This window comes from Staurois parvus, unplaced genomic scaffold (genome assembly GCF_062004578.1).
Source record: "Staurois parvus isolate SC_StPar_1 unplaced genomic scaffold, SC_StPar_1.0 ptg000167l, whole genome shotgun sequence".
NCBI classification, from domain to species: Eukaryota; Metazoa; Chordata; class Amphibia; order Anura; family Ranidae; genus Staurois; species Staurois parvus.
The window spans coordinates 805560-819179 of record NW_028317963.1 but is presented as its reverse complement, the minus strand read 5'-3'; the positions used below and the strand labels follow the sequence as shown (position 1 = coordinate 819179).

The following is a 13620-nucleotide window of genomic DNA, read 5'->3' as shown; positions in this document are numbered from 1 at the left end:
AACCGCACATGCGATCAAATACCACTGAAAGAAAGCTCAATTTGTGGGAAAAAAGGATGTAAATTTAATTAGGGTGCAGTGTTGCACGACCGCGCAATTGTCAGTTACAGTAACGCAGCGACGTAACACTAACCGCTTCTGTAACCGCTTCCAGACCGCCCTATAGCAGAAATACGATTACAAGGCGGCATGGGTGCACAAAATCACACACACACATACATACATATATACACACACACACACACACACACACACACACACACATACATATATACACACATATACATATACACACACACAGTGGGGATCGAAAGTTTGGGCACCCCAGCTAAAAATTTGTATTAATGTGCATAAAGAAGCCAAGGAAAAATGGAAAAATCTCCAAAAGACATCAAATTACAGATTAGACATTCTTATAATATGTCAACAAAAGTTAGATTTTATTTCCATCATTTACACTTTCAAAATAACAGAAAACAAAAAAATGGCGTCTGCAAAAGTTTGGGCACCCTGCAGAGTTAATATCTTGTACTGCCCCCTTTGGCAAATATCACAGCTTGTAAACACTTTTTTTAGCCAGCCAAGAGTCTTTCAATTCTTGTTTGAGGTATCTTTGCCCATTTTTCCTTACAAAAGTCTTCCAGTTCTTTGAGATTTCTGGGCTGTCTGTCACGCACTGCTCTTTTAAGGTCTATCCATAGATTTTCAATTATGTTGAGGTCAGGAGATTGTGAAGGCCATGGCAAAACCTTCAGTTTACGCCTCTTGATGTAATCCCCCGTGGATTTCGAGGTGTGTTTAGGATCATTATCCATTTGTAGAAGCCATCCTCTCTTTAACTTCAGCTTTTTCACAGATGGCATCAAGTTACCATCCAAAATTTGCAGAAATTTTATTGAATCCATTTTTCCTTCTACTCGTGAGATGTTCCCCTGTGCCACTGGCTGCAACACAACCCCAAAGCATGATTGATCCAACCCCATGCTTAACAGTTGGACAGAGGTTCTTTTCATTAAATTCTGTGCCCGTTCTTCTCCAAACGTACTTTTGCTCATTCCGGCCAAAAAGTTCAATTTTAACCTCATCGGTCCACAGAACTTGTTTCCAAAATGCATCACGCTTGTCTATATGTTCATTTGCAAAGTTCAAACGATGATTTTTGCGGTGAGGACGTAGAAGAGGTTTTCTTCTGATGACTCTTCCACAAAGACCATATTTGTACAAGTATCTCTTTATAGTGGAATAGTGTACCACAACTCCAGTGTCTGCCAGATCTTTCTGGAGGGATCGTGCAGTCAAACGTGGGTTTTGAATTGTTTTTCTCACAATCCTGTGAGCTGTTCTGTCTGATATTTTTCTTGGTCTTCCAGATCTTGCTTTAACTTCCACTGTTCCTGATGACTGCCATTTCTTAATTACATTCCGAACAGAGGATATTGACATCTGAAAACGCTTTGCTATCTTCTTATAGCCTTCTCCAGCTTTGTGAGCGTCAACTATTTTCAGTTTCAGTTTTCTAGACAACTACTTAGAAGAACCCATGGTGCTGATTGTTGGGGCAAGGTCAGATGAGTCTGGGCATTTAAAACCTTTGAGATTGACATCACCTGGTCTGCCCAGACGATGATTGAGAACAATCCATGACACTGGCAGGTCTCAGCTTTGCAAAGGGGGCAGTGCATGCTATAAATTCTGCAGGGTGCCCAAACTTTTGCAGACGCCATTTTTTTGTTTTCTGTTATTTTGAAAGTGTAAATGATGGAAATAAAATTTAACTTTTGTTGACATATTATAAGAATGTCTAATCTGTAATTTGATGCCTTTTGGAGATTTTTCCATCTTTCCTTGGCTTCTTTATGCACATTAATACAAATTTTTAGCTTTTAGCTGGGGTGCCCAAACTTTCGATCCCCACTGTGTGTATATATATATATATATATATATATATTGTGGCAGTGCGGTGTCCTGCCACGGTCAAACTCCAGTTGAAAACCCTGGATTCTCAACCAGGCAGGTTGAGGGGCTCCAGAGAGTTTATGTATTGCAGAGGAAACTGACTTTTCGCTTTCCTCATTTATTTATTAAGTTTGTTTTGGGATCTGGAGCCTGGAGATTTCGAAGAGATCTGGGAGGGATGAAATCTCCAATCCGGGGTCCATGTTTTGAGAACCCCCAGCACACTGATTGCACAGGTGTGTGCAGGCCTTTTTGTAGAGGCCTAACCATAGTTCTGGGCTCCACCCCAGCAGTTAGGAGTCAGGCGGGCTCCACCCCGGCAGACAGGAGGTTTCTGCTGTGGAGTCAGGTGGGCTACACCTAGGAGAGGTGGAAGCCAAAAGCAGCAAGGGGCTGCTACAGAATAGCTGTGTGCTAAAGGTTCGCTGGGTGCCAAAAGAACCTTTTGGGAAGAGTCTGCAGGAGGCAGACTTAAAACTGCTTGCAAGCCAGGAGGCTGAATACTATGAATTTGCTTGATGATGGATACCCCTGCGTGGGAAGCATTCTTGTTTATTTGAACTTTCTTGTAAATAAAAGTGGGCTAAAAAGGCCCTTAAAGAAAGCGAGTAGCTGTGTGCTTTGAAAAAGCTCTACCACCTTGAAGCGAGTTCCCACAATATATATATATATATATATATATATATATATATATATATATACACACACAGTGGGGATCAAAAGTTTGGGCACCCCAGCTAAAAATTTGTATTAATGTGCATAAAGAAGCCAAGGAAAGATGGAAAAATCTCCAAAAGGCATCAAATTACAGATTAGACATTCTTATAATATGTCAACAAAAGTTAAATTTTATTTCCATCATTTACACTTTCAAAATAACAGAAAACAAAAAAATGATCCGCCAGGTGGTGCCCCAGGCTGCCAACTGACAGACCTACTCAGAGCGTGGGGTCTAAGCCCGGGCTGTGCTTTCACCAGGGCCCCTGATGGTGGGGATGGACTTGAAACAGTCCCGGGCCAGGTCACGACCTCCGAGCAGGCCCACCAGTGGCTGAGGAGACCTCCGGGGACAGGTACCGGGAGAGCCAGATGTGAAGAGGACGGCGGCCCCAGCAGGGTAGTAACGGATCGTGGGCCCGTGAGGGTAAGCGGGGTACAGAATCGGTGGGCAAAGAGTAGTCGGGTCACACGCAGGATCAGCAGGGTAAGTCAGTCCGTAGAATGGTCAGGGCAATCCGGGTCAATCACAGGAGCAGGCAGAGTAGTCAGGACAATCCGGGTCAATCACAGGAGCAGGCAGCGTAGTCAGGGCAATCCGGGTCAATCACAGGGGCAGGCAGCGTAGTCAGGGTCAATCAGGGTCACTAGACGGGTGCAGGAACTCAGAATCACAGAAAGACCTTGCGGCAATCTGTGACAGTGCAGGGCATCTTTAAATAGTGCGCCCTGCACTGTCATTGGCCGGCTAGGACGCGCCCCCGGCTGTCATTGGACGCCTGAGGCGCGCCCGCGGCTCCTACTGCGCATGCGCGGCGTCCTGTCAGCCGCGGCTCGCCGGGACCTAGTGCCTGTGTCCCGGCGCGATCTGCCGCCAGTGCGCATGCGCGGGGGACGGCGCCGCGATCCGGGACTACGGAGCCGCGATCCCTGACACATTCAAACAATTTCTCCCCTGCAAGCGTGCCAGATATGGGGTCAAGATGTAATAGACCTGTGAGAGGGCAACAGGCTATACTTATAAGTTTTGGATTTACGAGGGAAAAGGAGCCCCCTGGATGCCCAGACTACATGGGGAGCAGTGGCAAGATAGTTTGGGACTTGGTGTCATCCTTTTTCCATATGGGGTACCACTTATACGTGGACAATTTTTATTCAAGCGTGCCACTATTTAGACATTTGTTCAATCTTGGAACTGGCGCTTGTGGCAAAGTGTTACCTAATGCGTGCCCACCATTAGAAGTGGGTGGATGCAGGGTGGTATATTCTAATGGTGGGCATACCAAACACTTTTTCTGGCAGAGATTTCTTCTCATTTTTCATTCAGTCCACAGGCTGCATACAAAAAAAAAAAAAATAGTATATATACCCAACAAGGACCAGCATTGTACTGGTACATCAATGGACTTTGAATGGTTATACCAGGATGATGCCTACAGCTGCGTTATTTTTCAGCCGGCGATCAGCTTTCATGTAAAAGCAATCCTAGTGGATAATTAGCTGCAGGATTGCTTTTACAAGCAGCGGGAGATGATGCCCCCCCTCCCCCGCTGCCTTTCACGGCCTTCTCGGGCAGTCTCGTGCCATCGGGGGAACCTGAGAATGCAGCCGGTGTTTCTGCCAGCTGACCATAGAGCTGACTGGAGACCAGAGTGGTGCCAATCATCTCTATAGTCTAAGAATTCGGAAGCTACAAGCATTTCATCACTTCAGTTTTGCAGGATATAAACAGCGCCATTTGTAAATTGGGAAAGCATCTGATCACACCAATTTTGGTTTGATTAGATAATGTAAGGGCAGAGGAGATATCTAGAGTCTGATTGACCCCAGATTTCTCAAAAACATATATATGACAATGCCCATTGAAGTTATAGGGGATATTTGCATTCCCTGTTATAGCATTAAAAGTTATAAAAAAAAAATGAAAAAAAAGGTACAATGTAAAAATAATAAAAAAAAAATCAAAATAATCGCCCCTCCTATGCACGCACAGCTGTGTGCACAAGCCTTGACCCTGTGCCAGTATGTAATCAGCGGTTGCACCATGCATGTGAAGTATTGCCGTGAACGTCAGATCAAGGGAAGTAATTCTAACACTAGACCTCCTCCGTAAATCTAAAATGGTAGCTTTTAAAGCGTTGCCTATGGATATTAAAAATGTTTGCAGTTTGTCGCCATTGCACGGGCCAGGCGCAGTTTTAAAGCATGTCATGTTTGGTATCTATTTACTTGGCATACCATTATCTTTTATATGTTACTAAATAATTGGCCACTATATTGTGTTTTTGTGCATTAAAAGTAAAAAAAGTGCATTTTTTTTAAAAAAAATTTGCTTTTAAAAAATCGCTGCGCGAGTACGATGTGCCATAAAAAATTGTAGTACCCACCATTTTATTCACTAGGGTGTCTGCTTTAAAAATATATATAATGTTTGGGGGTTTAAATTAATTTCCTAGCAAAAAATACTGATTTTTTTCATGTGAACAAAAAGTGTCAGAAAAGGCTTGGTCTTCAGGTGGTTAGAAGAGTGAATGATTTGTGGCATAAACTTCTAATGCTGGGCATAGAATGCCCCCACCCCCCAAAACGACCCCTTTTTGGAAAGTAGACACCCCAAACTATTTGCTGAGAGGCATGTTGAATCAATAGAAGAATTTATTTTTTACCACAAGTTTTTGGAAAATAACGAAAAAAAAATTGGTGCTATCCTGGCATGTCAGGGCCTTCAAAACTGTGATAGGTAATGAGGAAGTTACGCACCTTCAGGCTTTCAAAGTGGTCATTGGATTTCAGGCTCCTGTATGTGGCTAGGCTCCCAAAAAGTCTCACACACGTGGTATCCCCATACTAGGTAGAAGTAGCAGAATGTATTTTGGGGTGTAATTCCACTTATACCCATGACTTGTGCGAGAAATAAATCATTTAAATGACAACTTTGTGTAAAAAAAATAAATCTTCCATGGACTCAATATGCCTCTCAGCAGATAGCTTAGGGTGTCTACTTTCCAAAAAGGGGTCATTTGAGGGTGTTTGTACTATCCTGGTATTTTAGCACCTCAAGAAATGTGATGGGCAGTCAAAGTAAAAGCTGTGTAAATTCCATTATCTATACCATATTTTGTAGACGCTATAACTTTCACACAAAGCAATCAATATACACTTACTGGGATTTTTTTTAACCAAAAACATGTAACAAAATACATTTTGGCCTAAATTTATGACGAAATTTTAGTTTTTTTGGATATTTTTTTATGACCGAAATGAAAAAATATTGTTTTTTCAAAAAAAAATTTTCTTCAAAATTTTTTGGGTTATAGCATCAAAAATAAAAAGTGCACAGGTGATCAAATACCACCAAAATAAAGCTCTATTTGTGTGAAAAAAAAAAAAAGGACATAAATCTCATTTATGTACCGTATTGCATGAACACGCAATTGTCCGTTAAACTAGCGCAGCACTGTATAGCAAAAAAATTGCAGTATCTATACCAGGGGTGGGCAAACTTTTTGACTTGAGGGCTCATATATTGGACCCGGGGGCCGGACCAAGAGTAGATGAATGATGTGTATGTGTCATCCATAGTAAGTATAGTAATATTCCCCCATAGTAAGCATAGTAATTAATCCCCCATATAGTAATTCATCCCCCATAGTAATTCATCCCCCATAGTAATTCATCCCCCCTATAGTAATTCATCCCCCCTATAGTAATTCATCCCCCATATAGTAATTCATCTCCCATATAGTAATTCATCCCCCATATTAATTCATCCCTCATATAGTATTTCATCCCCCACAGTACTATTCCCCCCCAAGTAGTAAGCCAAGTCCCCCCTGTGTCAATTCACTTACCTTTGCCGTGTTCCCGCGCCGTTCCGGTCTTCAGGGCGGACTGTGAGAGGAGCCTAGCTCCCCTCCCCTCACGTTCGTCACGCTGCCCCGCCTACACACATCCTGACAGCCACATCCGCGGCTCGGATTAAAAGGTCCGCCGGGCCGTATACGGCCCGCGGGCCGTAGTTTGCCCATTGCTGATCTATACCATAGTTTCTAGATGCTATAACACTGGACACTGGACCTCAAGCATCTTGCGGTGTGTGCCTCTCCATTCTTCCTCCATACTCTGGGTCCTTGGTTTCCAAATGAGATGCAAAAGTTGCTCTCATCAGAAAAGAGGACTTTGGACCACTAAGCAACAGACCAGGTCTGTTTTTCTTTAGCCCAGATAAGACGTTTCTGACGTTGTTTGTTGTTCAGGACCGGCTTGACAAGAGGAATACGACATTTGAAGCCCATGTCTAGGATCTATCTGTGTGTGGTGGCTCTTGATGCACTGACTCCAGCCTCAGTCCACTCCTTGTGAAAGTCCCCAACACTTTTGAATGGCCTTTTCCTGACAATCCTCTCCAGGCTGCGGTCATCCCTGCTGCTTGTGCGCCTTTTTCTTCCACATACTTTTCTATTAATGTGCTTTGATACAGCACTTTGGGAACATCCAACTTCTTTTGCAATTACCTTTTGAGGCTTTCCCTCCTTATGGAGGGTGTCAATGATGGTTTTCTGCACAACTGTCAGGTCAGAAGTCTTTCCCATGATTGTGATTCCTACTGAACCAGACAGAGACCATTTAAAGACTCGGGAACCCTTTGCAGGTGTTATGGCTTAATCAGCTGATTAGAGTGGGACACTTTGAGCCTAGAATATTGCACCTTTTCACAATATTCTAATTTTCTGAGATTGTGGATTTGGGGTTTTCATGAGCTGTAAGCCATAATCATCACAATTGTGACAAATCACGGCTTGAACTATCTTGCTTTGCATGTAATGAGTCTATCTCATATAATGGTTTCACCATTTAAGTTGCATTACTGAAATAAATGAACCTTTGCACGATATTCTAATTTTTTGAGTTTCACCTGTATGTCAGCCTTTTGTAAACAAGTGCTCCTTGTGTCAGGGTTTTTTTTGTTTTTTTTTTTACAAACGTGTAGTTATTTTTGGAGAACACCAGAGGGAGCTCTGTGTGAACTGTATTTTTATCATTATTTCCTCTGGCTTAACACTAGAGGGAACTCCCACAATTGATTTGTATATGTATGCCAACTAAGAATTGTTGCTATAAAGTCTTCCTTATATATGTCAGCTGAAAGATGCGACACATCCGGCCAGTACCCTTGATTATGCGGTCACCAGCTAAACCGGTTGGCCAAGGCCACAGGACGCGACATTATTGCACATACAATCAGACCGAGTGGTGTTTATGACACATGATCACTTGAGCTATATGTTGTCATACAAAGTGTCTTTATGTGAGCTTGCACTTTGGTTTTAACAAATTCCTGCTGTAAGGTTTTACGCAATGGAGATTGCTTTCTTTTTTCAAGTCACTTTGATTATAGTGTGAGATGCTGTCTGCTGACATTATTATTATTATACAGTATTTATAAAGCGCCAATAGTTCGCTCAGCGCTGTACATTACAAGACATTGATGTGGAGTTTGAGTGGTGTCCTTGCTGATCTATCTTGCTGGTGAATCCATAAACCCATAGTGGGGAAACATGCTTCTTTGGTCAAACATACTTGGTAAGCTGCTTGATTACAGTAGTGTGGGGAGCACAAATGTTTTTTTTCAGTACGCTGGAGTATTTATGAAGAGGTGTTCCAGTTTATTTGTGGAACATTTATTTCATGATTTATTGGACCCACTAATATTGTTACATTTATTTTTGTTTATTGGGCTCACTATTATTCTTATATGTATTTTTAAGTCATTCAATTAATTGGCTCTGTATGCACTTATATGCCTGTTACATATTTTGCAGCACTAATCTAAAAAAAACAATCTACTTTATTTCATGTGTGTGAATATATATATACAGTTGCAAGAAAAAGTATGTGAACCCCTTGGGATTACGTAGAGTTTTCCATGAATTGGGCATAAAATGTGCTCTGAACGTCATCTAAGTCACAACAATAGAAGAACACAGTCTGCTGAACATAATACTACACAAACATTAGATGTTGCCATGGTTTAATTGCACGTAACATGTAAACATTCACAGTGCAGGGGGGAAAAAGTATGTGATGCCCTAGCTTAATGACTTCTCCCAGAGCTAATTGGAGCCAGGAGTGAGCCAACCTTGACTCCAATCAGTGCAATGATATTGGATGTGTTGCTGACAACTGTCCTGCCCTTAAAAAACACACACCTGTTTTGGGTTTACTGGTTTCAAGAAGCACTGTCTGATGTGAACCATGCCTTGCAGAAAAGAGCTCTCAGAAGACCTACCATCAAGAATTGTTGACTTGCATGAAGCTGGAAAGGGTTACAAAAGTTTCTCCAAAAGCCTTGATGTTCATGTGTCCACGGTAAGACAGACTGTCTACAAATGGAGAAAGTTCAGCACTGTTGCTACTCTCCCTAGGCGTGGTCGTCCTGTAAAAATGACTGCAAGAGCACAGCGCAGAATGCTGCATGAGGTAAAGAAGAATCCCAGAGTGTCAGCTAAAGACCTACAGAAATCTCTGGCACATGCTAACATTTTTGCTGACACATCTACAATAAGGAAAACATTAAACAAGAATGGAGTACATGGGAGGACACCACGGAGGAAGCCATTGCTGTCCAAAAAGAATATTGCAGCATGTTTGAAGTTTGCAAAAGAGCACCTGGATGTTCCACAGCACTACTGGCAAAATATACTGTGGACAGATGAAACCAAGATTGAGTTGTTTGGGAAGAACACACAACACTATGTGTGGAGAAAAAAAGGCACAGCACACCAACATCAAAACCTCATCCCTACTGTGAAACATGGCGGAGGGAGCATCATGGTTTGGGGCTGCTTTGCTGCCTCAGGGCCTGGATGGATTGTTGTCATTGATGGGAAAATGAATTCCAGAGTTTATCAAGACATTTTGCAGGAAAACGTACGACCATCTGTCCGCCAACTGAAGCTCCGCAGAGGATGGGTGATGCAACAGGACAATGACCCAAAGCATACAAGTCATTCAACAAAACAATGGCTGCAACAGCACAGAATACGCCTTCTGGAGTGGCCCAGTCAGAGTCCTGACCTCAACACAATTGAAATGCTGTGGCATGACCTTAAGAGAGCGATTCACACCAGACATCCCAAGAATATTGCTACACTGAAACAGTTTTGTGAAGAGAAGTGGTTCAAAATGACTCCAGATCGTTGTGCAGGTCTGATCTGCAACTACAGGAAACGTTTGGTTGAGGTTATTGCTGCCAAAAGAGGGTCAACCAGTTATTAAGTCCAAAGGTTCACATACTTTTTCCTCCCTGCACTGTGAATGTTTACATGTTATGTGCAATTAAACCATGGCAACATCTAATGTTTGTGTAGTATTATGTTCAGCAGACTGTGTTCTTCTATTGTTGTGACTTAGATGATGTTCAGAGCACATTTTATGCCCAATTCATGCAAAACTCCACGTAATCCCAAGGGGTTCACATACTTTTTCTTGCAACTGTGTATATATATATATGTATGTATATATATATATATATATATATATATATATATATATAATCCACAAGCACTGTTGGTTAATGTAGCTCCCCAGCAGTAGGTTTCCATTACATATAGTAGTACAAAATGGTACTCCATTAGGCCTGTTGAAGGAGCAGTGAGCTCCGAGCATGTAGCATGCTGTCACTCCAGTCCCTCCCTTCAGTGAAGTCACATCTGTCCATGTGTGCACTCCACACTAGCTAGCCCTGGAGACTTCCTGATGTCTACACGGCATACCGGCTCCAACTCTTCGGCAGCAAATAGGAGTCCACTGGCATGTCCAACTGTATGGGGATGAGTGACGGTGTTTGTCTTATACGATGAGCGCTATTCTCTTCTATAACCTGTGAGTGTTTATTAACATTTGTGAATAAAATTTGTTTTTACAGGGGTGTGGAAAGTTTTGAAAAAACTACTTGTCCAAGGACTAGATTGGCGTCCCAATCTACTTGTCCTCATGACAATCTACTTTTCCTGATAACAGAACAAAAAAAATTAACCAAAACCGTATTTAAATCTGCGTTAAGTAATGTCTGGGCCTTTTAAAAACAAAAGGGGCTTTCTGGCGACTTAAACATTTAATATTTTTAACATTGCACTGCAAATCTCCTCCTCCCCTACATGCCTGTCTCCAGCAACGCACCCAGGGAATAGCAGGAAGGAAATGAGCACCCATTGGGTGCTTGTCAGGAAAGGCGAGTGTCGAGCTTATAATTTATCCCTTTCACTACCATAGCGGTTTTTGAACGTTTAAAAAACAATTTTGGGCCTGAAGATTACACAAAACCCCCAAACATTATATATTTTCTGAAATCAGATACCCTATAGAATAAAATAGTGGTAGTTCCAATTTTTTATGTCACACGATATTATCATAAAGGACTAGGAAAAGCAAAATTTCTGTACAAAATACACTTAAAGCGGAGCTCCACCCAAAAGGGGAAGGTCCGCTTTAAGCCTTTGTCCCCCGCTCCCCAATAGGGATTGGCACCTTTGGGGAGGGAGCAGTGGGGAGGGGATACCCAAATTTGACAGGTACCCACTCCCACTTCGATCGCCTAGGAGATCGGAAGCAGAATTTATCCTCCCCCCCCCCCCCTCCCTGTAGTCTTCTGGGGCACATGACAGGTCCCAGAAGACTACCGGGCCATTCACAAGGCGTAGAACGTCTCGCGCATGTGCAATAGGCACCCAGCTTTTTTTTTTTCTTAGCAAAGACATGTAGCAGAATACATGTTGGCCTAAATTATGACGAAATTTTATTTTTTTGGACACGTTTAAATAGCAAAAAGTAATATAGGCTTTTTTTCAAAACTGTCGGTCTTTTTTTGTTTGTAGCGTAAAAAATTAAAACCGCACAGACGATCAAATACCACCGAAAAAGAGCTCTATTTGTGGGGAAAAAAAGGACACAAATTTCATTTGAGGGGCAATATTGCATGACCACACATTTGTCAGTTAAATTAATGCAGTGCCATATCGCAAAAATGGCCTGGTCAGGAAGGGGGGGGGGGTAAGTCCTCTGGAGGGGAAGTGGTTAACCACTTGGCAACCGTGCTATAGCCAAATGATGTCTACAGCCCAGTTGTCCAGTTCTGGGAGGGTGTCATATGACGTTCTCCCATGCGTCCCCAGCGGGGCACACCCAGTGATCTTCGTGATTGCTGTCCATGGACACAACTGATCACATGATGTGGTTAAAAGGTCAATCATAGTGGCCTGTTACCAAATGAGCAGCTGTGTCCAATGACACAGCAGTTGCCGGTTATTGGCTGCACTTTCCTCACACTGTCACAGTGTGAGGAAAGTACTGCCAATAACCGACAACTGTCAGAGAACAGATCAGCACTGATCATCAGGGCAATGGTCAGGGCACTCCCAGCAGTGCTCATCATTGCTGCATATCAGTGCAGCATCATCAATGCAGCAATGTCAGTGTCCATCAGTTCTGCCTATCCGTGCCACCTATCCATGCCCCATTAGTGCAGCCTCATCAACACAAAACAGTGAAAGGAGAAAAATTACCTGTTTGCTAAATTTTCTAATAGAAACAAAGAAAAACTTTTTTTTGTTTTTTTTTTCTTTTGGGTGGGGGATGTTTATAGTGCAAAAAATAAAACATACAATGGTGATTAAATACCACCGAAAGAAAACTCTATTTGTGTGAAACAAATGATAATTTCATAGGGGTACAATGTTGCATGACCGCGCAATTGTCAACGTGAGACAGCACTGAAAATTGTCATCAATACATGCGCTCATCTATGATACAGTAACTGGATAAAAGCCACACACCTTCATACCCAGAAAGCACATCTTTTAACATAGCAATCCTTCTCAAGTAAAAAAAAAAACTAATACAATCAATCAACTATTCATTCTAAACCTGCAGCCGTTGTCAAGCCCCAGCACTTTATAACAAGGCATTCTTTGGTATGTGGATCTTCAAAAGTTAGAAGGCCGTAGGTCTATGCTGCTTGCTGATTTCGTAGATGAGAGCGCCCCCTAACCATAAATCAGCAAACATGACCACAGCTTAGTCTCTAGTTACTATTAAATCCCAGAATCAGGATTTCGCATCGACTGATTCACGTGTTCACTCTGATGAAAGCACACATCAAGGAACAGTTCAGCAAGCCTCACCTGTCGATCTTAAAGGCTGCGCTGTAGCCTCTTCGAATATGAGCCTGAAATCCAACTCGCCAGAACCACAATGTGCGGCACTCATCGGTGCCTATAAGCCGTGCACCACTTCCCGGCCTCGCCACCCCTCCGTCCCGCTTTTTTGCCGGTTAGTCGATCTCCTCTCTAACCTCACACCAACTTTCTCGGTGTCGAGCGATCGGGCCTCACACCCCTCCTCCCCACACTGCTCATTGGTTCTACGTCCAAATACGTCACTGTCCCGCCTCGACGCTAACAACACATTTTCCTAACTGTCCCATGTAAAACCCGTCTATTATTTCTGTATTAGTAGTGGATAGCTTGCATTGGAAACGGATCGCCGAAGAACCCTCAGCTCTAGCCATGTTGGTCTTTATTTTTTCTGATAAATGGGGGAGGGGCGATGTAGCCATGTTCTTGAAGACTCGTTCAGATTACAGAAATGTTTATGGCCGTCAATAGTGAACTTGTGTCGTGCAGACGAGGAAGTAGTTGAGGTTGTTGGCATCTAGACAAAAAAATAAATTCGATTTTATTTATAGAGACTGTGTTGCACGTGTAGAGAGAAAATAAATCATGTTTACAGCATCCTGTCTTCATTAGTCAATTTTTTGTTGTAATCATTGTTTTAACCACTTTCACCCCCTTCCTGCCCGGGCCAATTTTGTGTGGTCATGCAACACTGTACCCAAATAAATTATCATTTTTTGAGACAGAGCTTTCTTTTGGTGGTATTTATTCACCA

General features: G+C 42.5%; 1 protein-coding gene across 8 annotated transcripts in view; it reads right to left on the bottom strand.

Annotated features, from left to right (window-relative positions):
* NFATC3 (nuclear factor of activated T cells 3) overlaps positions 1 to 13080 on the bottom strand; it is a 619175-nt gene extending 606095 nt beyond the window's left edge. For 5 of the 8 annotated variants that reach the window (XM_089676352.1, XM_089676355.1, XM_089676351.1 and 2 more), the window contains exon 1: positions 12855 to 13078. In XM_089676352.1, coding sequence (XP_089532478.1) covers positions 12855 to 12939 — 85 coding nt within the window. In that variant the 5' untranslated portion in view covers positions 12940 to 13078. Of the gene's footprint in view, positions 1 to 12854 lie in introns of all 8 variants that reach the window. The other 3 variants (XM_089676354.1, XM_089676353.1, XM_089676358.1) reach the window with 2 other exon arrangements.
* Positions 13081 to 13620: the final 540 nt, after the last annotated feature.